The sequence below is a fragment of the Vulpes lagopus genome, chromosome 10, assembly GCF_018345385.1.
Source record: "Vulpes lagopus strain Blue_001 chromosome 10, ASM1834538v1, whole genome shotgun sequence".
In the NCBI taxonomy this organism is placed as follows: Eukaryota; Metazoa; Chordata; class Mammalia; order Carnivora; family Canidae; genus Vulpes; species Vulpes lagopus.
In genome coordinates, this window is record NC_054833.1 from 58,164,169 (window position 1) to 58,188,175 (window position 24,007).

A 24,007-nucleotide genomic window follows, 5' to 3' on the forward strand; every position below is an offset into this window, starting at 1 on the left:
TAGCGGCTGAAGACTGGTTCACCATCACATTGCCAAGGGAATGACAGCTTTCAGGGACCTCTCCCCACCTGACATTCACCTTGGACTCTATTTGCAAACAGAGTCCACCTTTCCCCTCAAAGCCAACGTAGTCACACTGCTGCTCCTGACAAGATGAGGTGACAGAGAGTAAGTGTGGGTAGAGGGGACTGTGAACCTGTGCTGGACATCCAGTGTCCTCTGGCCTTGGGGTCAGGAGCCACCCATGATGACAACCAGGAGGCAGGCCTAGGGGAAGTGACCTCGGTCTCGGTCAGGATTCTGAGATCACCCCTGGGATGGAGCAGGGAAGGGGATGGGAGCTCCTATTTCAACCACACCTTGGTATCCTAAGGCCCTGGCTATGGTGAAGAAAAGTGAGTGGGGAGGAAGGTGGTCTGGAAAAGGAGGCTGGAAAATCACTCTTGCAAAGGCTTGTCTCCAACTGCCTCCCAGCTCAGAGTAGAGGTTCATATACACCAGTGTGGGCGAAACAAATGCAGGCTTGAGGTGAAGAAAAGATCCTCAAAGCAGATTCTTTTAGACAAACTGTTTATTGAATTTTACATCACTATGGGGTATCTCTTACTGTAGCTTAGGATTCCAGGAATCAGGGAGGTGGCAAAGTGGCGATGGTGAATTTGGGAATCTGGTCTCCCAAAAGTACCTGCCGTTCTACCCCTGATTCTGCAATGGCTGCCAGGCGGATTACTCCTCCGCTGGAGCCATCCCGTTCCATGGCCAAAGCGAGCGCTGTGAACAAAAGAAGAAATCTACGGTCAGACTCAGACGCTGGCATCGCTATAAGGAATGAGGAATATTGGCCTGGTTTGGACATGAGGGTTGGAGTTCACAGGCCCAAAACCCCAAGTTCTCACCATTAGCAGTGAACTGCAGACACTCCTCCTTGGTCATGCCTTCCCGGTAGGTAGCATCGACATAGCCATATATGTAGGAGCTCCCAGAGCCCCCAATGGCAAAGGACTGCCTTACCATCATACCCCCCATGGGCACCGAGTACACCTGCCGGATGGAAGGAGGACAGAGTCACCAGTTATACCCTCTGCAACACATGTACATACAGCGGTCCATGTGGGATTGGTCTGGGGGGGGCAGTTTTTTAAAAAAAATTATTTATTTGTTTTTTATTTATTTATGATAGTCACACACACACACACAGAGAAAGAGAGAGGCAGAGACATAGGCAAAGGAAGAAGCAGGCTCCATGCACCGGGAGTCCGACGTGGGATTCGATCCCGGGTCTCCAGGATTGCACCCTGGGCCAAAGGCAGGCGCCAAACCGCTGCACCACCCAGGGATCCCTGGGGGGCAGTTAAGAGTAAATGAGGTAGAGACTGGGAAGAAAACCTAAATGGGGCAGCCCGGGTGGCTCAGTGGTTTAGCGCTGCCTTCAGGGCATGATCCTGGGGACTGTGGATCGCATCCCGCATTGGGGGACGCATGGAGCCTGCTTCTCCCTCTGCCTGTGTCTCTGCTTCTCCCTCTCTGTGTCTTTCATGAATAAATAAATAAAGTCTTTTTTTTTTTTAATAAAGTCTTATTAAAAAAAAAGAAAGAAAGAAAAAATAAAACGGAAATGACTGGAGTGGGGAAAGGATCAAAGGCATGGGTCCAGTGCTCTGGTGGGGGTAGGGTTTCTTACCTGCCCTCCCTCTTGGGGGTCCCAGCCCGCAATGATGATTCCTGCCATCAGGTCCTCCCGGTATCGGTAACACATCTCCTTAAAGAGGCTGGCTGCCGTGTGTACCAGTGGAGGCTCATTTAGCTCAATGCTAGGGGGTGAGGAGAGTGACACCAAAGGCAGCATCAGGACCTGGGAGTCAGACCATTCAGCCCCTCAGGTCCCCACTATCGGCACATACTGGCTCCTCCCCTGCCCACAAGTACCTGTGGAAACCAAGCTGATAAGTGACCGCATCGGCTACGGCCTGGGTGTCAGCTGCTGAGCCTGAGCGGCAGCAGAAAATCCGGTCATGAATAGGGGTCAGCTTGTCTGTCACTCGATTGGCAATGTAGGACCTGCAGGATGGCAGGACAGTGAGGGAGCGATCCCCCTTGTCTCCCATCCAGCTTCTACCTACTCCAGGGGCTCTGGAGTCGAAATTCCAGCATTTGCCATTAGCTTCCAGCCAAATTGAAGCTAGATGGATGGCAGACGGCAAACTTTTACAAAAGTTTCACCAGAGGGTGAGTGGGGGCCTGAAAAGTAGTAGGAGCTGGAACACATCCGCAAGTCCAAGGAGGGGAGAACCCTCCCTTCCCACAGGGGGCTGTGCAGGGTAAGGATGGACTGCTAGGCGAAGAAGGAAGGGAAAGACGGGGTGACCTGCCGATTTGCGTCCAGAGCTCACCCAGTGGTTGTTCTGGAGTCGGCTCCCAGAACCACGCCCCCTTCAAATTGCACGGCCATGATGGTGGTCTGGGAGAAAGGAGAAAGGGGTGACGGTGGGCCCCTTCCCATTTTCCAGCACACACCCCTCCAATGACCCCTTAATGCAGCCCCCGGCGCACGCTATCCAATCTCCTGGGGGACCCCCAACACCCCAAGAATACCACAACGCCCATCCTCAAATCCCCAGGGGCCCCTCCCGGCCTTAAACCCTCGTCCCGCAAGGCCCAGGATTCCGCGCTCCCGCCTCCCTCCCACCTCCCGCCCCTAAGGTACCACACTCGTCTCCAGCATCCTCAGGATACGTCGTCGCTGCTCCCGCACATCAGACCTTCTCCCCCGCCCCCGTCCTCCAGCTCTCCAACCCTCTCAGACCTCCGCCTTCCCTCGCCTCACGCCTTGCGCGCATCTCCTGGACCCCGAGTGCCTCCTCACCCCTGTGGAGACTTCCCGGCTCTCCCAGTCCGGGGTGATGGCCTCGGCACCCCAGGCTGGCGCGGACCCCGCTCCTCGAGCGGTTAGCAAGGTGGCCGCCATCTTCCTCTCCCGGCAGTGCCACAAAGCAACTGTCGTAAAGCGCCCTGTCACTCTCTTCAGTCCCGCGGGGAAGCAGTCTGTGGACGCAGCTAAGTCACGCTTGACGGCGGGAGGAAAAAGTATCGTACAGGTGAGGTTCTTTTGCGACAATGAGCGCTTGATGGCATTGTGGACAGCCTACAAACCGAAAAGTTCCCGGGACCGTGTGCGCGGCCTACGCTTCCAATAGAGCATCGCGGGGCTGACGTAACCTGATGGGAGTTGTAGTTCAGAGTCTGGGGACGCCCTGAGCGTCTCTGAATGCCAATGACTGCGCACCTCTGCTTTCTCTTAGGTGTATACCTAGCTCTGTATGCGAGGCGTACAACTGCTGGGTCGTGTAGGGACTCTATACTTTGCATCTGTACTTTGTATTTTGAGGAAATGATAGTTTTGCATAGCAACTGCCTCGTGGGATGGCCCGCCAACCCGGTGTGCGTGCATGAGCATTCCCATTTCTCCACATCTCACTCATGGTCACTGTGAATTAATTTTAGCCATCCTTGTGGGCGTGAAATGCCATCTTGGATAGCTTCCCCACTCGTTTCCTTAATGATTAGTGAGGTTGAGCATATTTTCATATGCTAATTGACTATTCGTATGTCTTCTTTGGAGAAATATCTATTCAAATCCTTAGCCTATTTTATTTTATTTATTTTAGATTTTATTTATTCATGAGAGACACACAGAGACAGGCAGAGACATAGGCAGGCGGAGAAGCAGGCTCCCTGCAGGGAGCCCGATGCGGGATTCATCCCAGGACCCCAAGATCATGACCTAAGTCAAAGACACTCAACCACTGAGCCACCCAGGTGCCCTATATTATTTTATTTTAAAGTAATCTCTACACTCAAGGCGGGGCTCTGACTCTCGACCTGGAGATCAAGCATCGCATGCTCCAGCGACTGAGCCAGCCAGGCGCCCCAAAATTGGGTTATCTTTTTATTGTTCAATCATAAGTGTTCTTTTTTATATTGTAGATACTAAGCCTTTATCAGACAGGATCTGCAAATATTTTCTCCCATCTATAGATTGTCTTTTCACTTCCTCATACCCCTGGACAACCAGTGGGTCAAAGGAGAAATCACAAGGCAAATATTTTAAGATGAGTGATCATGAAAATAAAACATATCAAGACTTAGAGATGCAGCATAAGCAGTACTCGGATGGAAACTTGTCGCTCTGAAGGCCTATTTTAAAATCCTTAAGATACTATAAAAAGAACAAACTAAAACTTTAAAGAAAAGCAGGAGGAAAGAAATAATAAAGATCAGAGTGGAAATAGATGAAATAGAAGGCGGACAGACAATGGAACCAATTAAAACAGAAGTTGGGGGCGGCCCCAGTGGCTCAGTGGTTTAGTGCAGCCTTCAGCCTAGGGTGTGATCCTGGAGACCTGCCGTCGAGTCCCACGTCATGCTCCATGCACGAAGCCTGCTTCTCCCTCTGCCGGTGTCTCTGCCTCTCTTTCTGTCTCTGTGTCCCTCATGAATAAGTAAATAAAAAAACTTTTTTAAATAAAATAAAACAGAAGTTGGTTCTTTGAAAAGATCAGGAGTATGTTGTTTCTTTTCCACATTATATGTGAATTTCTCAAATCCCTTCCTGTTACTGATTTCTACTTTCGTTTCATTTCAGTTATTGTGACTTCAATCTTTTAAAATTCATTTTTAAAAAAGATTTATTTTTTTGAGGGTGCCTGGGTGAGGTGTCTGCCTTCCGCTCAGGTCATAATCTCAGGGTCCTAGGATTGAGCCCTGCATCGGGCTCCCTGCTCAGTGTGGAGCCTGCTTCTTCCTCTGCCTATGCCCCTTCCCTCTGGATGTGCTCTCTCTCTGTGTCAAAAAAATAAAATCTTTATTAAAAATTGTGAAAAGAGAGAGAGAGAGAGGATCTCAAATAAACTCCCCACTGAGTGCAGAGGCAAACACACAGCTTGATCTCAGGACCCTGAACTGAAATCGAGTCGGATGCTTAACCGAGTGAACCACTGAGGCCTCCCTAATCTTTTAAAATTGAGACTTTCTTGAGGCCTGACCTATGGTCACTCTTGGAGGATATCATGTGCACTTGAGATGAATGTGTATTTTGCTGTTCTTGTGTTAAGCGGTCTTCCTATGAATCTACAATAGTCTTCTAAATACCACATAACACCCTCGTTGAAATGGCTCCTGACCAACTGTCCAGAATCACATTTCCTCTTTACTTTTAAATTTTTTATTGTAGTAAAATATAAATAACATATACCACTTTGCATTTTAACCATTTCTGAAGTCTGATTCAGCAGCATTAAGTACATTTGCATCATTGTGCAATCTCCTTTTTTCTTTTTGACTCTTGGCTCCAGCCATTAGAACCATTTTGAATGTTCATAGATTCATTTAACAAAAAGCTAATGAACGTCTACTAGGTGGCAGGCACTGTTTGAAGCAATGGAGGAACAAAATGGACATAAGTTCTCAGCTCCATGCAGCTTACATTTCTTAATGGAGACAAAACAAAACAAAGAAGTACAATATACAGCATGTTATTACATAGTGACTCATATTAATAAAAAAAAAGTAGAGAAGGGAAACAGGAAGTGTGTGTTTGTGTGTGTGTGTGTGTGTGTGTGTGTGTGTGTGTGTGGAAATTTTAGAAAGAATAACAAGGGAAGGTGTCCCTGAGGAGTCACTTGAGTAAAATCCAGAAGGATATAAGGAGAGAAGTAATTTCTCTATTTGGGGGAAAGCATTCTAGACAGAGGGAAGAGCAAGTACAAAGATCTTGAGGCAGGATAGTGCCTGAGATATTGAATGAAATTCGTAAGAGTTCAACTCAGCTCGTACAGAGTCAGATCATGCAGGACTTTTATGAAGCTTTTCATCATTCTCAGTTGAAAATATGAGCCAGAAAATTTCCTGCTTAAATTAAAAAAAAATTTTTTTTCATCTGAGTGCAATAGGAAGCCACTGGAAGGTTTTGAGCTGGGAAGTGATGTGATAGGATCTATATTTTAAGAGATTACTTTGGCTGTTATTTTGAAAATACGCAATAGGGGAATCAAGTGTGGGGCAGAGAGTCCATTAGGAGACTACTGTAATAATCCAGGCAATAAAGTTGGCTTGGCAAGGGTGATGGCAGCGGAGATCGTGGAAAATGGTGAGATTCTGACAGATTAGATGAGGGTGTGATGCAAGAAAAACAAGTCAGAATGACTACAAAGTTTTTGGCTTAAGGACCTCGAAGAATGGAATGAATGGTCATTTACTGAGTTGGCAAAGACTCCGCGAAGGAAGTATTTGGGGGTGGGGGCGGGAAGGAAAGGGTATGCGCAGCTCAGTCTTGGACATGTTAGGCTTGTTATGTCTAGCAGAAATCCAGGCGAAGGTATCTAATCAGGAGGTGCATGTATAGGATTCTGGGGTGCAGGGGAAAGTGGGCTGGACTCCCAATTTGAGAGCTCTCATCGTGTGACACGGCCATCTGCTTTCATGCTCACTCTCGTGGGCGTGCCCAAGGACGTGTTTTCGTGAACACACGTTATGAGCTGAGCATCTGCTCTGCCTGCTCCGGTGTGAGGCCTGACGCACAGGTGTTAGGCTTGGGTAGCAGACAGGGGAGGGTGCTAGTGATGGGCAGGGACGGGGGACACACGCAGAGGTGCAGGGCTTGGACGTGCCGCACCGGCGGCGTCTATGGAGGCGTCCAGGAAGGAGCCGGCTGGACGCGGCCGGGGGCTCAGGGCGCAGGTCTGGGCGGGAGACTTGGCACGCAGTGGGCAACGGCAGCCTTGGGAGTGGCTGGGAGCGGCCCCGGGGCGGGGGGGGGGGGGATGGCGTGAGTCGCTCGGCTGCCGGGAACAGGGATGACACATCTTCCCACATTCATTGTTTTCTATTTCCCTTAAGCGCCTGCTGTCATCACACAAGACGCCCTAAATCCACCACCGCTCGCTAGGAATGCTCTTTATTCCGCGCGGCACCGCCCCGGGCCCCGCGCCTGCGCAGAGCGGGAGGGGCGGGCCCTCCAGGCGGTGGCGTCACAGGGAGGCGTGGCTTCGGCGGCCCCGCCCCTGGCCCGCCTCCGGGGCAGTGGCGGGCTGGACGCGCGGCACTTGGGGCTCCGGGGGCCTCAGGCCAGCTGCAGCAGGTCGAGTTTGGCCAGCAAGCCTTGCGTGCGGTTGTAGACGTCCCCCAGGGTGCCCGCCGCCCGGGCCAGCGCGGCCCGCGCCTCCCCCTCCCCGGCGCCCGGGCACGCCAGCTCTAGCCAGTGGCCGCGGCCCGGGAAGGCGAGGAAGGCGAGGCGGACGGCCTGACGGGTCAGCCAGGGGTGGTGCGGGGCCAGCGCCGTGCGGTACGCGTCGCTGCACTGCGCGCCGGCGTCCGGCCCGCCCCGCGTCCCGGTGGCCACCCGGTGGAGGCAGAGTTGGGACCAGCGCAGCGCTCGGTGCAGCAGGAGCAGTGTGCGCGAGCCCGAGGAGCCGGCGGGGCCTCGAGGGGCGACCCCGTGCCGCTCCAGCAGGCCAGCCCGCCGCTCCCACGCCGCCATGGCCGCCAGCGACGAGTAGTGCGCCGCCTCCGGGCCGTGCACCCGCGCCTCGAGGGCCATCACTTTGGCAGAGGCCTCGCTCGTGGCGAAGGCGAAGATGGAGCCGAGGGGAGTTAGGAACCTGTGTGTTCGGGGGCAGGCAGAGCGTGGAGAGCGGGCGGGGGAGGCCCCGGGAGGCGGGCCCCGGGGTGGAGGACCCAAGGCCACTCACCTGACTAGCGCCCTCCATCCCGCGAGGTACTGCGGCAACGCCACATCGCCTTCGGGGTGCAGGCTGGCTCGGAACGGCCCTACCACGCGGCCCAGCGCTCCCTCGGGGCCCGCGCACTGAGGCTCTTCCCACTCGGGGGCCTCCGGGGGGCCCGATTGCCGCGGGACCTTGGGGGCAGACACGGGTGGGAGGGGGCGGGAGCAGAACCCCTGGCCTGCGGGGCCTCCTGCGCGGAGCAGCCCGGGCGCGCCCTGTAGACGTGACTCCTAAAGTCGGCCTGGCGTCTCTCCTGCTGCTGACGGGAAAGGGGACACCGGGAGCAGGACCGCCCCCCTCCCCGGATCCTAGACCTGGCCGGGCTCCCCGCGATCCGGGTCCCACCCCCGTCCCCAGCATACCTGGGCCGGCGGTGGGCCCTGGGGGATACACGACTGTGCCCCGGATCTGCAGCCCGGGAGGACCTCTGGGGAGGGGCGAGGCCGAGCAGTGAGGAGGGGGCTCGGGGCGCCCGCGCGGAGCTTCCCGGTTCCTCCCAGGGCAGCCGAGAGCAGGGGACACTCACGCAGGCTCCAGGCACAGACGTAGAGCAGCAGCAGCAGGAGGACCGCGAGGGGAATCGCGTGGCGGAACCAGCACCGGGAGACAAGCGGCAGCAGCGCGACCCCAGTGCCTGCTGCTGACGCCATCGCCCCTCACCGGCCCCCAGCCAGCCCTTGTCCCTCCGTCTCCTCGGGAGAAGCCCGAGGTACGCTGAGGTGCTAAGGGTTAATTAATAATTAACCTACCAAGTCCCCTTCCCCGGCGCCCTTTGCCCCAGAGGGCAGCATCCCAGCGATGAAGGACCGGATGGAGAGGATTTGGGGGGATTCACGGAATGGAGAGGATTGGGGGGGGGGATTCAGCACCAACCACACATCTCTGCGTTTGCCTTCCGTGTAGGGCCAGGTTGTAGGAAGAAGGAAGAGAGGCCCCGAGAACCAGTTTCCCCACTGAGCAATGGTGGGGGCCTGACATTAATTCTGGGCTTGAATTCTGGCCACTGTAAACTGAGGACAATAATAGGTACTTTGTCGATCTCATCTGAGGATTAAATGATAACGTATGTGCCAACACTGTAAATGCAAAAGTTTACCACAATTGCTCCATAAATCTTAACGTGTTAGGTTCAAACATAGGGCACCTGGGATTCCAGGAAGCGCCCACTTCTAAATTCACCCTTCTGTGTTCAAGGGACCTATCTCCATCTGGATGCTTTAGACTTTAGGCTTTATTTATTTGTTTTTATTCACGAGAGAGGCAGAGACATAGGCAGAGGGAGAAGCAGGACTCCATCCGGGTACTCCAGGATCATGCCCTGAGCCGAAAGCAGATGTGCCCAACCCCCGAGTCACCCAGGCATCCCTACTTTAGGCTTTGAATGTTTATATTTTTTGTGGCTTCATTTTTTTTTTTAACTCCAGATTGCTTCTGGTTCTTCAGTTATTCATCTCGTGTGTGTGTGTGTGTGTGTGTGTGTTTTAAAGAATCTCTTTGCCTGATGTGGGGCTTGAACTCATGACCCCCAGATCAAGAGTTGCATATTCTGGGCAAGCATGCCACCCACATTATTCTTCAAACCAAACCTTATGAACTATTTTTGCATCCATGCCCTGTACTAGTTCTCAAGAAGACAAAAGAGCCCTCACAGCTCAAGGTCCATTGGAAAATGTATCATCTGTTTCCCCCACGTTGATGTGGGCTCCCATGAAGACAGGAGAGTGTGAAGAGTAGGCAAATCGGTTCGCCCCTTGACAAATTCAGGTCTTTTTTTTCCCTTCCCAAATTAGGATTCCACCTGGTGGTCATAGCTAGGAAAACATTCAGGGAAAGGACATGGAAGTGATGGAAGAAACAGCATCTTTTGCTCTTAGGCGTTCTCCATCCCCTCCCTGTAAACTTCCTAGAATTGTTTCTGTGTATATTTTCTTTTCCGGGGAAGGGGTACCCCAGATTCTCTGGGAGTCAGGGCCCCAATTACTAAGAAGATGCTTTCTACCTCCCCCAGTTCCTGGATTCTTGTCCCATCTCTCCCTCTAACGCTCTTTCAAATTCTGGAGTCCTTGAGGTTGCTTCTGACCAATCCTGTCCATCACTTCTCTCCCTGGACTTTAGCTCCCGCTTCCTAGTGTGGGAGCGGTTCCAGGCTTGTTGACCTCAACCATAGGCAAGTCGCTTGCCATTTCTAAACCCCAGTCCCATCATCTGTGGAATAGAAAGCGGAGTCTGCAGGGTTCCTGGAATGGATTAGTTTCGGGTGTCACTTAATCCAGGAGGCCCTTCCGTAATCAGAGTCTTCCGACGCAGTGGTGCTATAAATGCACACAAGGAGCTCAGCTCACCGAGACCACAGGATGGAGAGGGGGGCCGCAGCCAAGCTGCTGTTGCTGGTGCTGCTGTGGGGCACCTGCTGCGGACCTGCACAAGCTGACCACCTGAGCGAGTACACGTCGGTCATCGAGGTGACCAATGGGGGACCTTGGGGTGACTGGGCCTGGCCGGAGATGTGTCCTGATGGATTCTTCGCCAGCGGGTTCTCGCTCAAGGTAGGGGCTCAGGCATAGGTCTTGGAGTGGGGAGGAGACGCAGGACCCTGTGCACGCGTGCACAGGAACAGAGGATGGCAGTCTTTTCACGGGTCCTTACCCCTCCGTTCCCCCCGCCCCGCCCTGCCAGGAAGAGCCCCCCCAAGGCATTTCCAGAGATGACACTGCTTTGAACGGGATCCGACTGCACTGCTCACGGGGGAACGCGGAGCGCAACACGCAGGTGGTGGAGTCCCAGTCTGGAAGGTGTGGGGCCAGGGCCAAGGACCCCAGAGGATGTGGATAAGCCCCTTCCTCTCTGTTACACACACACCCTCCTAGCTAACAGGCTAAAAGGTCAGGGCTGCGGGGCAGTTGAGACCTCCGAGGAGTGGGTGGGAGTCCTCTCCCCTGCACCTTGCTGGAGGTCAGGTGAGGAAACCCACCCCCCTACCCCCGTGGTGCAGCCTCCCGCTGAGAAGCCCCCAGGGCGAGTCGGGATGGAGGTGCTGATGGAGGGGCGGGGTAGGGGACTTCAGACGCTGTGCTTCTCCCCTTGCCCTGTAGGTGGGGCTCATGGAGTGAGCCCCTGTGGTGCCCTGGCGGTGGCTTTCTGGTGGCTTTCTCGCTGAGCGTGGAGGCGCGCCAGACCCTCGGGGACAACACGGCTGCCAACAACGTACGCTTCCGCTGCTCCGACAGCACGGAGCTGGAGAGGCCCGGCCTGGCCTGGGGAGACTTTGGGAAATGGAGTAAGCCCTGCCCCAAAGGCGTGTGCGGTCTGCAGACCAAGGTGGAGCCGCCGATGGGCCTCCAGGATGACACCGCCCTCAACGACGTGCGCTTCTTTTGCTGCCGCAGTTAAGGAGGTCGCCCGCCCCCGCCAGTCCCACCGCGCTCGCTCGCTATTATAGCTTCTCTGTCTCTGCTGTGGTCTCGCTTGTTTTAGGGGTAGGAAGCTGCTGCGTCTCCTTGTCTTCCTCTTAGCCCGACATTGGGTCAGGCCTAAATTCGGGTTTGGGCTCAGGAGGCCAGGCAGGCCCCTGAAAGTCACCGACTCTTCACCCAGAAAAGTGCCCTTGAGGGCAGCCTAGGTGGCTCAGCAGTTTGGCGCCTGCCTTCTGCCCAGGGCGTGATCCTGGAGACACAGGATTGAGTCCTGCCTAGGGCTCCCTGCATGGAGCCTACTTCTCCCTCTGCCTGTGTCTCTGCCTCTGTCGGTCTCTCATTAATAAATAAAAATCTTAAAAAAAAAAAAAGTGCCCTTGAACACAATTTTGTGTCTGACGGTGGTGTCTGCAGACATATTGTCCTCGTTAAGAGCTCAGGGTCTTTCCTTTCTGAACCACCAGTGACCTCAGGTTGAGAAATGTCTACCAAATTAGGAGCCAGCAACATTAGAACACCCTAAGCTTTCATTTTCTAGAGTTTAGGCTAATTTGTCTTTTTCACCGTTTCCTTTTCTTTCCTACAAAAGTTAAAGAATGGCTCTTCTGGGGCAGCTGGGGGGCTCCCATGGTTACACATCTGCCTTCAGCTCAGGTTACATCTCTGGGTCCTGGGATCAAGCCCCACAACAGGCTCCTGGCTTAGTGAAGAGCCTGCTTCTCCCTCTCTCCCTGCTCCTGCTCTTTCTCTCTATCTGTTTCAAATTAATAAATAAAAAGTATTTTTTTAAAAAATGAAAGTGGCTTTTTCACGTACGGATTTCTGCCTGGGACCTTTGTCCTTGCTGGTCTCCACCTGTAACCCCCCAGCTACCTGGATGGCTTGTCCATTCACCAGACTTTGGCTCTGATTTCACTTTCTTGTACTTTATTTTATTTTAAAGTCCCTCCATCAGCCAATACCTATCCCATCACCAGCGTGTTTTTTTAAAAAGTGAAGTAATCTATTGGCTGTCAAAAAAATGTGTACCCATCTTACATTGTTAAATTCTTTGGGCGTATGGAACTTGCCTGTCTTGTTTAGCACTGTATGTGAGCGCATTTTAACAGGCCAATAACTACTTGTTAAGGACACTTGCGGTGGGGGGGGGTGTCCCAAACAGGAGCACCCGGAGGCCCTATGTGGCTAGAGGCCTTGGGGCCCTCCATGCACAGAGGGCATCATCTGAGACCCGAACAGAGAGTTCAAAAGTTTATTCCAGGTTCAGGTGGGCCAGTCGGGCATCCAGGAGGGAGCACAACGTCAGTGGAACTTCATTGAGGGGTGCCCTGCGGAAAAGAGAAAGTGAGGACGCAGCCAGGGAGCAAGGGGGTTTTGCTCCAGCTCCACCCCCACCGTGCCCCACCTCTTTCTTCCTGCAATCGCCGCAGAAGACACCGAGGGTGGCGTTCACCAGCTGTATCCCGCACAGCACGACCTCCAGACACGAGGCGGCCACCAGCAGCGAGAAGAGAGTCACATTCCAAGAGACCACGCCCGGTGGCTCCACGCACAAGTCCCACAAAGTACGGTTGAGAAGGTAAGAGCCTCTGCGGGGTGGGGGTAAGGGGGGCAGGGTCACGTGAGAGGGTGTGCCCTCCCTGCAGCCCCGTGCAGGTGTTCAGGGAGGTTTGCTTATGTGGCCCACGTGGTGGAGGCCCTGGCGCAGGTGCATCCCCCCCACCGCAGGTTGGGCATCCAGGTGGGAAAGGTGGGGAGGAGAGGGGCAAGCGAAGCCTTACTCGGTGTCTTTGAAGTGATATTCCCAGTGGCCGTTCATTAAGCAATTGGGTCCGATTCGGAGCCCAGCTCCCGACACTGCCAGGCAGTAGATGGCACCCAGCACCCCGAAGGCCGAGGAGAAGATGGAGCGCAGCATCTGGATGTGCCATGGAAGGAGAAGTGAGCAGGCCGCCCTTCCCGCGCATGCACCTTACCTCGAGGGCCTCCCGGCGCATGCAAAATACATCTCCCTGAGCATCTGGGGAGCTCAGTCCGTTAAGCATCTGCTTTCGACTGGGGTCATGGTCGTGGGGTCCTGGGGTCGAGCTCCCAGTGGTGCTTCCTGCTCAGCGAGGAGCCCACTTCTCCCTCTCCATCTGCCCCCTTTCGTGCTCCCGTGCTCTCTCTCTCTCTCTCTCAAATAAATGAATAAAATCTTAAAACAAAACAAAACAAAACACCCTCCCTGCAAACCCGGGGGCTGGGCTTTAGCTGCTCCTGGAGCCAGAGGCTGCGGAGGTCAGAGGTTGTAGCGCCCCTCTGTACGCCCAGTGAGGCCAAGTGCAGGGGCGCAGCTGGGACTCTGAGGAGGAGGAGCTCCCACAGCTGGCGGGGGACCGTGGCCACAGGTGTGGCTCTGCGAAGATCCATGCGGAGGGTCTTCCCAATCCCGCCCTCGTGTGAATCTTACCCTGCAGCGATTTCCGCAGCAGCCCACACCGCAGCAGCCCTTGCCCCCTGCGCGAACCGCCGAGATGCCGGGACATAGCACCTGTAGAGGAGGATCAGTATGACAGCCAGCGCCCGCCCCCCCACCGCCGCTCCCCACATCCTCCACACCTTACTGCAGGGGCGTCGGGGGGCCGCTAGTCTCCCCCTGGAGCTGCCTGGGATGCCATCAGCCCTTTGGACTGTAGGAAGGCCTTATCTCCCTGACTCCTGGAGCACGCTTCCCTCCCGCCTTTACTTATATCATCATTTACGTGCCTACTTATCTGCAGCCTCCAAGAGGGTAGGGCCCAATGTCACGATATCCTCCATAGATCTTGGCGCCTGGTAGGTGCCCAGCTGAACCGTAGTCAGAGGGCCTGGGGTCAATTAATGCCAACCCTGTGCTCACTTCACACTCTAGGGATGGCCTCATCTCTCTGGGTCTTCAAGACCCACCTCACAGGGCTGTTCTCAGGATTTAATGAAATGCCAGATCAACCTCAGGTCAAGACTGGCTCAGTACATGCTCAATAACAATAAATTTCCGTGGCAGAAAGGAATAGTGGTGTTGGAGTGTCTGGTGAGCTGGGATTATGTGGAGCGGATGGGGAGAATGTTGGTGAATGCCCTGATGGGCAGTGCAGGGACCCCCAACCTATAATCTTGGTCCTTTTTTTAAAAAAAAATTATTTATTTATTCATGAGAGACACAGAGAAGCAGAGACACAGGCTGGCTCCATGTGGGGAGCCCACAATGGGGCTCGATGCCAGGACCCTGGGATCACGCCTTGAGCCTAAAGCATATGCTCAACCACTGAGTCCCCCAGGTGCCCCTCAAGTTTTCCTTTAATGATTCTTGAACCTGTCTGGACGATCAATCCCCCACCACCTCCCAGAAGGATGACATTCTCCCCACCTTTCTGCGAAATGTCTGAATCTCTTGCTCCCGTGCTGCTGCACACTCCATCCTACGTTGCTACCACCAGAGTGAACTTAGCTTTCAACTGGTCTCTTCTCTGCCCAAATCCTTCAGGATCTCCTCAGGGAGTAGCCCATCAAGTCTGAATTCTAGGAGGGGGCACCTGGGGGGCTGAGTTGGTTGAGACTCGATTCTTGGTTTCGGCTCAAGTCATGATCCCAGCCAGGGTCATGGGATCGAGCCCCACGTCCAGTTCCTTCCTCAGCGCTGAGTCTGCTTGAGATTCTCCCTCTACTTCTCCTGTGTCCCTCCCCCCACTCTTGCACACGCTGTCTCTCTTTCTAAAATAATAAATAAATAAAATATTTAAAAGAGAAAAAGAAGGACGCCTGGGTGGCTCAATGGTTGCCTTCGGCTCAGGTCGTCCTGGGATTGAGTCCCCCATCGGGCTCCCCGCAGGTGGCCTGATATCTCCCTCTGCCTGTCTCCCTGAGTCTCTCAGGAATAAATAAATAAAATCTTAAAAAGAGAAAGAGAGAGATTGAGCTTGGGGAAGGCGTTCGAGGCTGCTTACTTTGGCTCTGGCCTTATCTTGTTGCACCACACCAGGCTCTTTGCCTATTGCCCATCTCTGGAATTCCACAGCTGTCTTGATCTTTGCCTCTCTGTGCCTTGTGTGGCACACGGTGTACCAGGCATCATTTCGTTCCTCTCTACGGGTGGGGCCGAGGGTTTAATTCTGTCATCTCATTCCTCGTGACATCATAGAAACACCTGCCAAAGTGAGTAGAGTTCTTCCAGATACTCCCTGTCTGCTCTTCCATGTCTCCCAGCAGAACCAGTGGTGGACCTCTGGGTGGGATGCCTAACTGGGAAGCCCACAGATCCAAAGACACCTAGAATTGCTTTTGGGGTTTACCAATTTCCATTGACCTACCTCTTTGAGATTTCTATTTTCTTAGCCAAAGTGTTTAGTTCCTTTTTTAAAAAAAGATTTTTATTTATTTATTCATGAGAGACACAGGCAGAGGGAGAAGCAGGCTCCCTGCGAGGATCCAAGGCAGCCACTCAACCGCTGAGCCACCCAGGCATCCCAAGTGTTCGATTCCTATTGTTCTCCAAGCTCCTCTGACTCACTCTGTGCCAAGAGAAGGGTCACTGTAAGCGCAGAAGGAGACACTGAGTTTGTAGCTCGAGTCTGCTTCCTTGGCCCCTGGCCCACGCTCAGCCACTCAGCTCTCCTGGCCAACCACAGTTGTCTCCCATCACCTGCTCACCTCTACCCTTACTCTGCACACCAGCTGGTGGGACCCAAACCCAGAAGTGTCTGGAGCAACTAAAATGTTCCTGTTTTGCTGATGTGCGAAGGAAACCGGTATAAGAACTTCAGAAAACTCGGGGATCCCTGGGTGGCTCAGTGGTTGAGCGTCTGCCTTCGTCTGCCTTTGGCCCAGGGCGTGATCCTGGAGTCCCGGGATTGAGTTCTACATCGAGCTTCCCGCATGGAGCCGCTTCTCCCTCTGCCTGTGTCTCTGCCTCTCTCTCTGAATGAATAAATAAATAAATCTTTAAAAAAAAGAAAAAAAAGATTTTATTTATTTATTCATGCGAGACACACACACACACAGAGAGAGAGAGAGAGAGAGAGAGAGAGAGAGAGGCAGAGACGCAAGCAGAGGGAGGAGCAGGCTCCATTCAGGGAGCCCGATGTGGGACTCCCATCTTGGGTCTCCAGGATCACACCCTGGGCTGCAGGCGGTGCTAAACCGCTGCGTCACCGGAGCTGCCCAATAAATAAAATCTTTAAAGAAAAAGAAAGAACTTCAGAAAACCCTTTGGCAATATCCACGAGCACTGAATGCCTTGCATGCACCTTAAGAATCAGCCATTTCGGGAATCCCTGGGTGGCTCAGGGTTTTAGCACCTGCCTTTGGCCCAGGGTGTGATCCTGGGGTCCTGGGATTGAGTCCCGCATTGGGCTCCCTGCATGGAGCCTGCTTCTCTCTCTGCCTGTGTGTCTGCCTCTCTCTCCTCTGTGTCTTTCATGAATAAATAAATAAAATCTTAAAAAAAAAAAAGAAAGGAATCAGCCATTTCACTCCTAAGTATCCATCCAACAGTCATGCAAACAGAAGTTCACCTAAAAACATCTGTGGGAACGTCCATAGCACCATTATTTGCAATAAACCCAAGTTGGGGCCTATGCAAACACCCATCAATGGTAGGATGTTTAAATTAATTGCAGTGTATGCACACCCTGGAATGCACAAGAAATAACAGACTACACCTCTGCATAATGACATGGATGAACCTCACACACATATGTTGAACTGGAGAAGCCAGACACAAAATTGCTACCCTGCAGGATTCCATTCATATAAAGCGCTGAACGGGCAAGACTAGCCCATGGGGTTAGAAATCAGGGTGGTGGGGACTCTGGTGGGGGTCGTGCCTGGCATGGGAGGCACGTCTGGGATTCTGGTAATGAGCTCTGTCTTGGTCTGAGTGCTGGGTGCATGGGGGGGTCCGCTTTGTAAAAATCTGCTAGGCTGTCTGCTAAGGATCTGGGCGCTCGTCCGTATGATTTTAAAAAAAGTTCAGGGGATCCCTGGGTAGCTCAGCGATTTAGCGTCTGCCTTTGGCCCAGGGCGCGATCCTGGAACCCCGGGATTGGGTCCCACGTCGGGCTACCGGCGTGGAGCCTGCTTCTCCTTCTTTTTTTTTTTTTTTTAATTTTTATCTATTTATGATAGTCACACAGAGAGAGAGACAGAGACATAGGCAGAGGGAGAAGCAAGCTCCATGCACCGGGAGCCCGATGTGGGATTCGATTCCGGGTCTCCAGGATCGCACCCTGGGCCAAAGGCAGGCGCCAAACCGCTGCGCCACCCAGGGATCCCCCTGCTTCTCCTTCTGCCTGTGTCTCTGCCTCTCTCTCTCTCTCTGTCTATCATAAATAAATAAATAAATCTTAAACAAACAAACAAACAAACAAAGTTCAAAAGCTGGCAGCCTGATTGGCTCAGCGGTTTAGCACCGTCTTCAGCCCAGGGCGTGATCCTGGAGACTTGGGTTCGAGTCCTACATTGGGCTCCTTGCATGGTGCCTGGTTCTCCCTCTGCCTGTGTCTCTGCCTCTCTCTCTCTCTCTCTCTCTCTCTCTCTCTGTGTGTCTCTCATGAATAAAGAAATAAAATCTTTTTTAAAAAAGTTCAAAAGCTCAAAACAAGGGAAAAGGTCCTTCTATAGTTTCTTGTTGTGCTTTTTTTATTTTTTTTATTTTTTTTTTATTTATTTGAGACACAGAGAGAGGGAGCACCAACAGGGGGAGAAGCATACTCCCCGTGGAGCAGGGAGCCCGATGCAGAACTCAATCCCAGGACACTGGGATCATGACCTGAGCAGAAGGCAGATGCTTCCCTGACTGAGTCCCCCGCCCCGGGGGGCACCTTTCCTGTTGCAGTTATAATAAATCCCCATTCTTCACAAGGGTCTACATGCTCTGGCCTGTGCCTGCCTCAGGGCTCATCTCATTAAACCCCCACTGCCCCGGCTGCCCACACGATCCTCAGATGTGCCAGCTTAGGCTGTGTACTTGCCAGCCACCCGCCCACCCTCGGCTGTGGTGTAGCTTCCTTCGTTTTGTCTTGTGGGGTCCAGTTCAGATGTCACCTCACTGAGGCCTTCCTTGAAGATGCTGTAAACAGGGGCGCCTGGCCAGCTCGGTGGGTACAGCACTCCACTTTTGGTCCTGGGGTTATGACTTTGAGCTCCATGTGTGGCATAGAGTTCACTTAAAAAAAAAATTAAAAGTATATTCTTGGGGTGCCTGGGTGGCTCAGTCGGTTAAGCGTGTGCCTCTTGATTTGGGCTCAGGTCGTGATCTCAGGGTTATGGGACTGAGCCCCACGTTGGGGTGGGAGTGGGGGTGGTGTGCTTAGGATTCTCCCTCTCCATCTCCCCCTGTCCCTCCCCTGGCCCCTCCCCTCCTCTCTTTGGGAAAAAGTTTTAAAATTTTCAAAAATGTATACTCTTGGGGTGCCTGGGTGACTCAGTGGTTGAGCATCTCCCTTCCACTCAGGGCGTGATCCCAGGGTCCTGGGATTGAGTCCCATGTCTGGCAACCTGAAGGGATCTGCTTCTCCCTCTGCCTGTGTCTCTGCCTCTCACTCTGTGTGTCTCTCAGGAATAAAAAATAAAATCTGAAAAAAAAAAATTCTCTTGCCTAAAAATGAAATTCAAAGGGATAGAAAGTGATGTTTAAGAAAAAGAAAGAAAGAAAATGCTATGAACACTGCCCCCCCTCACCCCACGCCCACCCCCCTTGCCCTAGGAAGGAGCTCTTTGCCATCGCACCTGCTTGGTCTCCTGGGGGAGGGGAGGGCCTGTCTTGCCTGAAATCATCTTACTCCTTTGTGTTCTGCTCACAGGTTATTAACCGAGTGCCTGTCAAGTATAGGACTGGGCAGCCACGGGGCTTGCATTCACACTCTCTGGATGCTGTATGTGTCCTAGGGGGAGTGCCAGCTCCAGGGAGAGCAGGGCCATGGCCCTAGTCCCCGCGGTGCCTAAGGGACTCTGCGAACACAGGCGAGAAAGTCTCCTTAAGAGCAGCTGGGGCGTGGAGGTGGGAAGAGAGGGGCCAGGAATGTCCTGGGTAGGGATGCCGGCAGGGCAGCGTTGGGGGGTATCCCCTGAGGCAGGCCGGTTAGACCGTTAGACCGTGAGGAGGTATGGGTGGCCAGGGCTGGAGAAGGGGCACAGTGTGGCGCTGAGTGAGGGTGCAGGGAGGACAGTCACTGTGTCCAAAGAGGCCCAGGGGAGCCCTGCCTGGGAAGTTTCACCCGTGAGCCCTCTGAGGAGTGAGGAGCCAAGCTGGGGACATCCCATGGCCGTGTTAACCTACCCTGAAGTTCCCCCAAATGTCAGGGTGGGGATGAAGAGGTCTCTGAGGTGTGTGTCCCCCCCACCAACCCCACTCCTGACAGATCTGAGTCTCCAGGAAGTGGGGGGCAAGGGGCACCCTCCCCACCATGCACACCTGAGCTCTGAGTCGAGGCAGCCCCAGGATGGAGGGGGGCATCCAGAAGTGTGAACAGAGAGTGGAGGGACGACGGGGAGGCGGAACAGGCAGGATGAACAGAGCTGTGATCCTGTTCCTGGCTCCAGGTGCTCACACCCAGCCTCCATGCCCGTTATCATCCAGCCCTGATCACCACCCACAGGGCCAGCTGTTCCCTCTGGCCTTCGAGGGAGAGGGAGGGATGCGCTATAGCATCTGCTGCCCACCGCACCCGCCCCTGCCCCCACAGGGCAGGGAGGGACAGGGAGTGGGGGCCCCTTCCTTCCTTCCTTCCTTCCTTCCTTCCTTCCTTCCTTCCTTCCTTCCTTCCTCCCCTTTACCCTTGGATGTTTGGATGTTCAGCTCAGGCCTCCCCCAGGACTGGGCCTCCCCCAGGACTCACAGGCCCTCGGTGTCTGAGGGCGGTGGGAGGACCCAGGTCCCTCCAGACTGCCATCCCCACCCCCCACCCCACCCCACTCGAGCTCAGGACCCCGCAGTGGGGCGCCCACCCGCTCACCATCAGGCCCCCGCCAACGAAGCCAGCCATGAGCCACACTTGCAAACTGAGGTTGCTGACGTTAGTCCAGTTGGTCTTGCCCTGAGGCACCAGCAGGAGGGCATTGGCCACCATGCAGACCAGGGACAGGGGGATGAGGGAGAGCCCCACGAAGCGGGAGCACTTCCCAGTGCACATGGTGAGGCAGCCACCCCTACGAGTCCTGAGTGAAAGTGAGCCCGGATCTGGGTCCAGAAGAAAAACAAGCCTGGAGCAAGGTACAAAGGTTGGAGAGGAGTGGCAGCATCAGGCAGGGAGAGATAAGGGAGAGACAGGCAGGAACACCGCAAAGAGGAGGTGGAGGGGCCGCTGCCCTCGAGCTGGGGGGGTGGGGGGTAGAGGCGAGGAGCTTGACACGCAGGAAGTGGCCTGAGGTTGGGGTGCTCTTTCTCCCTTCCTGCTGCACCTGCACCTGCCCCTGCGGCCATCCCCCAAGGGCCGCTCGCCTGCTTTGTGCCTCAGCCGAGCCTGACGCCTGTAAGTCCCCGTTGCCTCGCGGGCACCAGAGCTGTAGTGACTCCCCTTCCCTGGTGGCAGGTGGTGGGGACAACCTGGGCCTGTGTGAGGAGCAGTTAGTGAGCTGGGGTGCCCTGTCCTTCCCAGGGGTCCCAGGCCGAGGGGCTCTTCTGGAAGGAAACTAAAAGGATGGTGGCAAACCCTCATTGTGCTCTCATTTCTTCTGTCATTACTGGTTTAAAGATCCCTCCTCCTGGGGCGCCCAGGGTGAGGTTCAGTGGGTGAAGCATCTGCCTTCGGCTCAGGTCGTGATCCCAGGGTCCTGGGATCAAGTTGTGTGTCAAGCTCCCTGCTCAGTGGGGAGCCGGCTTCTCCCCTACTTAATGCTCTCTCTCTTTCTCTCAAATAAATAAATACAATCTTAAACAATAATCAATAAATAAAAACAAAAAGCCCTCCTCTGCTGAGGCCACTGCCTGTCTCTCAGCAAGGAGGCCTGACTGATGAGAACATGCTGCCCCTGCGGCTTCAGTGTGTGATTCGGTGACGGCCACAGGACCTGGGTCAGTCCTGTGAGAATCAATTCCTGGCTTGGGTCATGGTCAGCCTGCGGTCAAAGAAGCTCTGGTTCCGTTGGGGATGGCTGAAGTTCCTGGTGGCAGAGCCTTGCCATGAGGGAGTGCCTGCAGGAGAGCCAAGCCCCCAAGAGGAAGAGCAAAGACCGGGAGGGGTCTAGACGGTGTGGCTGGCACCATCGGAGCTGACAGATCCAGCCACGCCTGAAGCCTGATCAATCCTCCAAGGTTCTGTCTTCCAGCAAACCAGTTGGAGGGGCGCTTCTGTTGATGGCGGCGTGGAGAGTCCTTTCCGATACAGAGAGGGATTCACGAAGTCCTCACTGTGCACAGGGCCCAGGGTTGGAGACGGTGGGGCCCCCCTCTGAGTCAGAGGTGGGCCTAGGTGCCAGGATGAAGGTGAAGGCCCTTGTAGGGTGCAGAGGCCAGGGGGTGGTGTGCAGCCAGGGACACCAGCAGCCCCCTGAAACCATGGTGGAAATGCTGACAGTGGAGAAGTCCTTTCACTCAAGAATGAAGAATCGGGGAGGCCTCCCCCCATTGACAACACAGCTGGATTCAGCACCGCCTACAAGGGCTTTGCCACTGGAACCAGAGGATGCCTGGAACAGGACATTTCTCTGAACCTCCCGGAACTCTGTGGTGCAGGACCTGTGGACGATAATTGTGATTATTGTGACAACTGGTATTCAGTTTTGCCGAACGCTTTAAAAACACTCCCATGTTGTTTCTGATGTGTCTTTTCATTGATTTTTCTGTCTCTTTTCGTTAATTTATTTTTTAAATTTTTATTTTATTTATTTATTTTTTTACACTCTCGTTTTATTTTTTTTAAGATTATTTATTTATTTATTCATGAGAGCCACAGAGAGAGAGAGAGAGAGAGAGAGACAGACAGACACAGACACAGGTAGAGGGAGAAGCAGGCTCCAATGCAGGGAGCCCAACGTGGGACTAGATCCTAGGTCTTCAGGATCTGGCCCTGGGCTAAAGGCAGTGTTAAACTGCTAAGCCACCCGGGCGGCCCCTTCTCTCGTGTTTTATTTTATTTTTATTTAAAAAAATTTTTTTTTTTATTTATCTACAATAGTCACACAGAGAGAGGGGCAGAGACATAGGCAGAGGGAGAAGCAGGCTCCATGCATTGGGAACCTGATGTGGGTGGGATTCGATCCCGGGTCTCTAGGATCGCACCCTGGGCCAAAGGCAGGTGCCAAACTGCTGCGCCACCCAGGGATTCCTTCTCTCGTGTTTTAGAAGGTGGATCCTAAATCCTGTGAGCTTTGCAGGAGTGTGCTTTCACTTGTCACCTGTCTCCTTCTGAGAAGCCTTGGGCTGCCTTCCATCCCTGCAAGGCCCTCCGAGGGGGTTCGGTGCAGACAGTTTCCCATGCTGGGCTTTATAGCTCACAGAAGAAGTGATGGTCACTGTCAGAGCGACGTCAGGTCCCACTGATGGCCCCGAGAGGAGACTCAACCCCATCCCGGTGGGCAGAGCGGGATGCAGAGTCTGAGTGGTGCTGTTGCGTTTTAGGCGAGTAAAGAGACAAAGAAGTATGTGTGGGGTGGCCACAGGTGTTCCTTATGTTGCATTTATACAATTGGATGTGCCTGAAATAATGAGGGGGTACCTGGCTGAGGCAGCCTGGGGAGCACACAACTCTTGGTCTCAGGGTTGTGAGTTTAAGCTCCATGCTGGCTCAGAGGTTACTAAAAAATAATAATAATAAACTTTAGGGGTGCCCAGGTGGCTCAGTCAGTTGAGTGTCTGACTCTTGTGTTTCAGCTCAGGTTGTGATCTCACAGGTCATGAGATCGAGCCCCGCATTGTGTTCCATACTCAGTAGGGAATCTGCTTGAGATCCTCTCCTTCTGCCCCTCGGCCTACTTGGGCTCTTTCTCTCTCTCAAATAAATAAATAAAATCTTTACAAAATAATAAACTAAAAAATAATCAACTAAAAAAATAAACATTAAAATTTTTAATTATAAACTTAAAAGCACAATTATTTAAAAAATAATACACTTTAGAAAAAAACAGGGCAGCCTGGGTGGCTCAGCAGTTAGCACTGCCTTCAGCCCAAGGCCTGATCCTGGGGACCCGGGATCAAGTCCTACGTCAGGCTCCTTGCATGGAGCCTGCTTCTCCCTCTGCCTTTGTCTCTGCCTCTCTCTCTGTGCATCTCTCATGAATAAATAAATAAAATATTTTTTAAAAAAATAATTAATTAAAAAAAACAAAAAAAAATCATAGGGATTTGGAAAGTTTTCTGCAAACCGAGAGAAAGGGCTCATCATCCTGAAGATGGAGAGAAGGAAACGCATGCTGGAGAAATAGGGACAGTAGGATTTGGGTGGGATCTTCAGGAAGATTTTCACTAGAATCTCCTGGAAGTAGGAGCAGAGGATTGTAAGAAAGGAAGAAAGGGCCATCATGTGTTTGGGGGAGAAAAAGGAAGAATTGCACAGAACCTCAAAATGCACAGAGGGGAATCGGGGAGAATGGGGCTGCCAGAGAGCCGAGGGTGAGAGAAGAGTGTAGGGGGATGAGCCCCAGAAATCCCTCATAGGCAGGAAAGGTCTAAAGGTTGGGAGAAAGGAGCAGCCATGGGGAAGAGGGTGGAACTGTGATGCCACATAACGAGTCAGGTGGCCGAGATGCCATGGTTCATAGTCTGCGGTGGGCGCTCCTGCCTCTGCTGGTTGAAAGGCACACCATATCCCAGGTAAAATGTCAAAAGCAAACTGAACTTAGATTCCTCCTGAAGAGCCG

At 53.4% G+C, this 24,007-nt stretch overlaps 4 protein-coding genes across 7 annotated transcripts; 1 reads left to right on the forward strand and 3 right to left on the reverse strand.

Moving 5' to 3' along the window:
- Nucleotides 1–553: 553 nt before the first annotated feature.
- On the reverse strand, nt 554–3,025 carry PSMB6 (proteasome 20S subunit beta 6). 2 transcript variants are annotated; one of them, XM_041772122.1, is made up of 6 exons: nt 2,864–3,021; nt 2,391–2,458; nt 1,927–2,058; nt 1,682–1,811; nt 897–1,041; nt 554–771 (listed from the first exon to the last, which is right to left on the reverse strand). In XM_041772122.1, the coding sequence occupies exons 1-6, from the start codon at nt 2,963–2,965 to the stop codon at nt 629–631; spliced, it is 720 nt and encodes a 239-aa protein (XP_041628056.1). In that variant the 5' UTR covers nt 2,966–3,021; the 3' UTR covers nt 554–628. The 2 variants fall into 2 exon arrangements, with proteins under 2 accessions (XP_041628056.1, XP_041628057.1); XM_041772123.1 differs by having other exon boundaries at nt 580–791; nt 2,864–3,025.
- Nucleotides 3,022–12,249, forward strand: VMO1 (vitelline membrane outer layer 1 homolog). 3 transcript variants are annotated; one of them, XM_041772125.1, is made up of 4 exons: nt 3,022–3,095; nt 10,089–10,327; nt 10,458–10,573; nt 10,874–12,249. In XM_041772125.1, the coding sequence occupies exons 2-4, from the start codon at nt 10,100–10,102 to the stop codon at nt 11,169–11,171; spliced, it is 642 nt and encodes a 213-aa protein (XP_041628059.1). In that variant the 5' UTR covers nt 3,022–3,095; nt 10,089–10,099; the 3' UTR covers nt 11,172–12,249. The 3 variants fall into 3 exon arrangements, with proteins under 3 accessions (XP_041628059.1, XP_041628061.1, XP_041628058.1); XM_041772127.1 differs by having other exon boundaries at nt 3,045–3,095; nt 10,055–10,327; XM_041772124.1 differs by lacking the exon at nt 3,022–3,095 and adding an exon at nt 8,356–8,490.
- GLTPD2 (glycolipid transfer protein domain containing 2) lies at nt 5,198–8,449 on the reverse strand. Its single transcript, XM_041772121.1, has 4 exons — nt 8,308–8,449; nt 8,144–8,208; nt 7,746–7,912; nt 5,198–7,655 (listed from the first exon to the last, which is right to left on the reverse strand). The coding sequence occupies exons 1-4, from the start codon at nt 8,429–8,431 to the stop codon at nt 7,118–7,120; spliced, it is 894 nt and encodes a 297-aa protein (XP_041628055.1). The 5' UTR covers nt 8,432–8,449; the 3' UTR covers nt 5,198–7,117.
- Nucleotides 12,250–12,432: 183 nt separating the features above from the next.
- TM4SF5 (transmembrane 4 L six family member 5) lies at nt 12,433–20,396 on the reverse strand. Its single transcript, XM_041772128.1, has 5 exons — nt 20,167–20,396; nt 13,647–13,727; nt 12,976–13,112; nt 12,600–12,783; nt 12,433–12,522 (listed from the first exon to the last, which is right to left on the reverse strand). The coding sequence occupies exons 1-5, from the start codon at nt 20,341–20,343 to the stop codon at nt 12,508–12,510; spliced, it is 594 nt and encodes a 197-aa protein (XP_041628062.1). The 5' UTR covers nt 20,344–20,396; the 3' UTR covers nt 12,433–12,507.
- Between the last annotated feature and the right edge of the window lie 3,611 nt (nt 20,397–24,007).

Bases quoted from the DNA above. Each gene is read 5' to 3' on its own strand.
- VMO1 (XM_041772125.1), top strand. From the start codon at position 10,100: ATGCACACAAGGAGCTCAGCTCACCGAGACCACAGGATGGAGAGGGGG. The intron at 10,328-10,457 runs GTAGGGGCTCAG...CCGCCCTGCCAG, and splicing joins CCAGCGGGTTCTCGCTCAAG to GAAGAGCCCCCCCAAGGCAT. The intron at 10,574-10,873 runs GTGTGGGGCCAG...CTTGCCCTGTAG, and splicing joins GTGGAGTCCCAGTCTGGAAG to GTGGGGCTCATGGAGTGAGC.
- GLTPD2 (XM_041772121.1), bottom strand. From the start codon at position 8,431: ATGGCGTCAGCAGCAGGCACTGGGGTCGCGCTGCTGCCGCTTGTCTCC. The intron at 8,209-8,307 runs GTGAGTGTCCCC...GCCCCTCCCCAG, and splicing joins CGTCTGTGCCTGGAGCCTGC to AGGTCCTCCCGGGCTGCAGA. The intron at 7,656-7,745 runs GTGAGTGGCCTT...CCGAACACACAG, and splicing joins GGATGGAGGGCGCTAGTCAG to GTTCCTAACTCCCCTCGGCT.
- PSMB6 (XM_041772122.1), bottom strand. From the start codon at position 2,965: ATGGCGGCCACCTTGCTAACCGCTCGAGGAGCGGGGTCCGCGCCAGCC. The intron at 2,459-2,863 runs GTGAGGAGGCAC...CCTTTCTCCCAG, and splicing joins GCCGGGAAGTCTCCACAGGG to ACCACCATCATGGCCGTGCA. The intron at 2,059-2,390 runs GTGAGCTCTGGA...GCCATCCTGCAG, and splicing joins GACTCCAGAACAACCACTGG to GTCCTACATTGCCAATCGAG.
- TM4SF5 (XM_041772128.1), bottom strand. From the start codon at position 20,343: ATGTGCACTGGGAAGTGCTCCCGCTTCGTGGGGCTCTCCCTCATCCCC. The intron at 13,728-20,166 runs GTGAGCGGGTGG...CCTCCTCTACAG, and splicing joins TCGTTGGCGGGGGCCTGATG to GTGCTATGTCCCGGCATCTC. The intron at 13,113-13,646 runs GTAAGATTCACA...TGGCACATCCAG, and splicing joins GCTGCGGAAATCGCTGCAGG to ATGCTGCGCTCCATCTTCTC.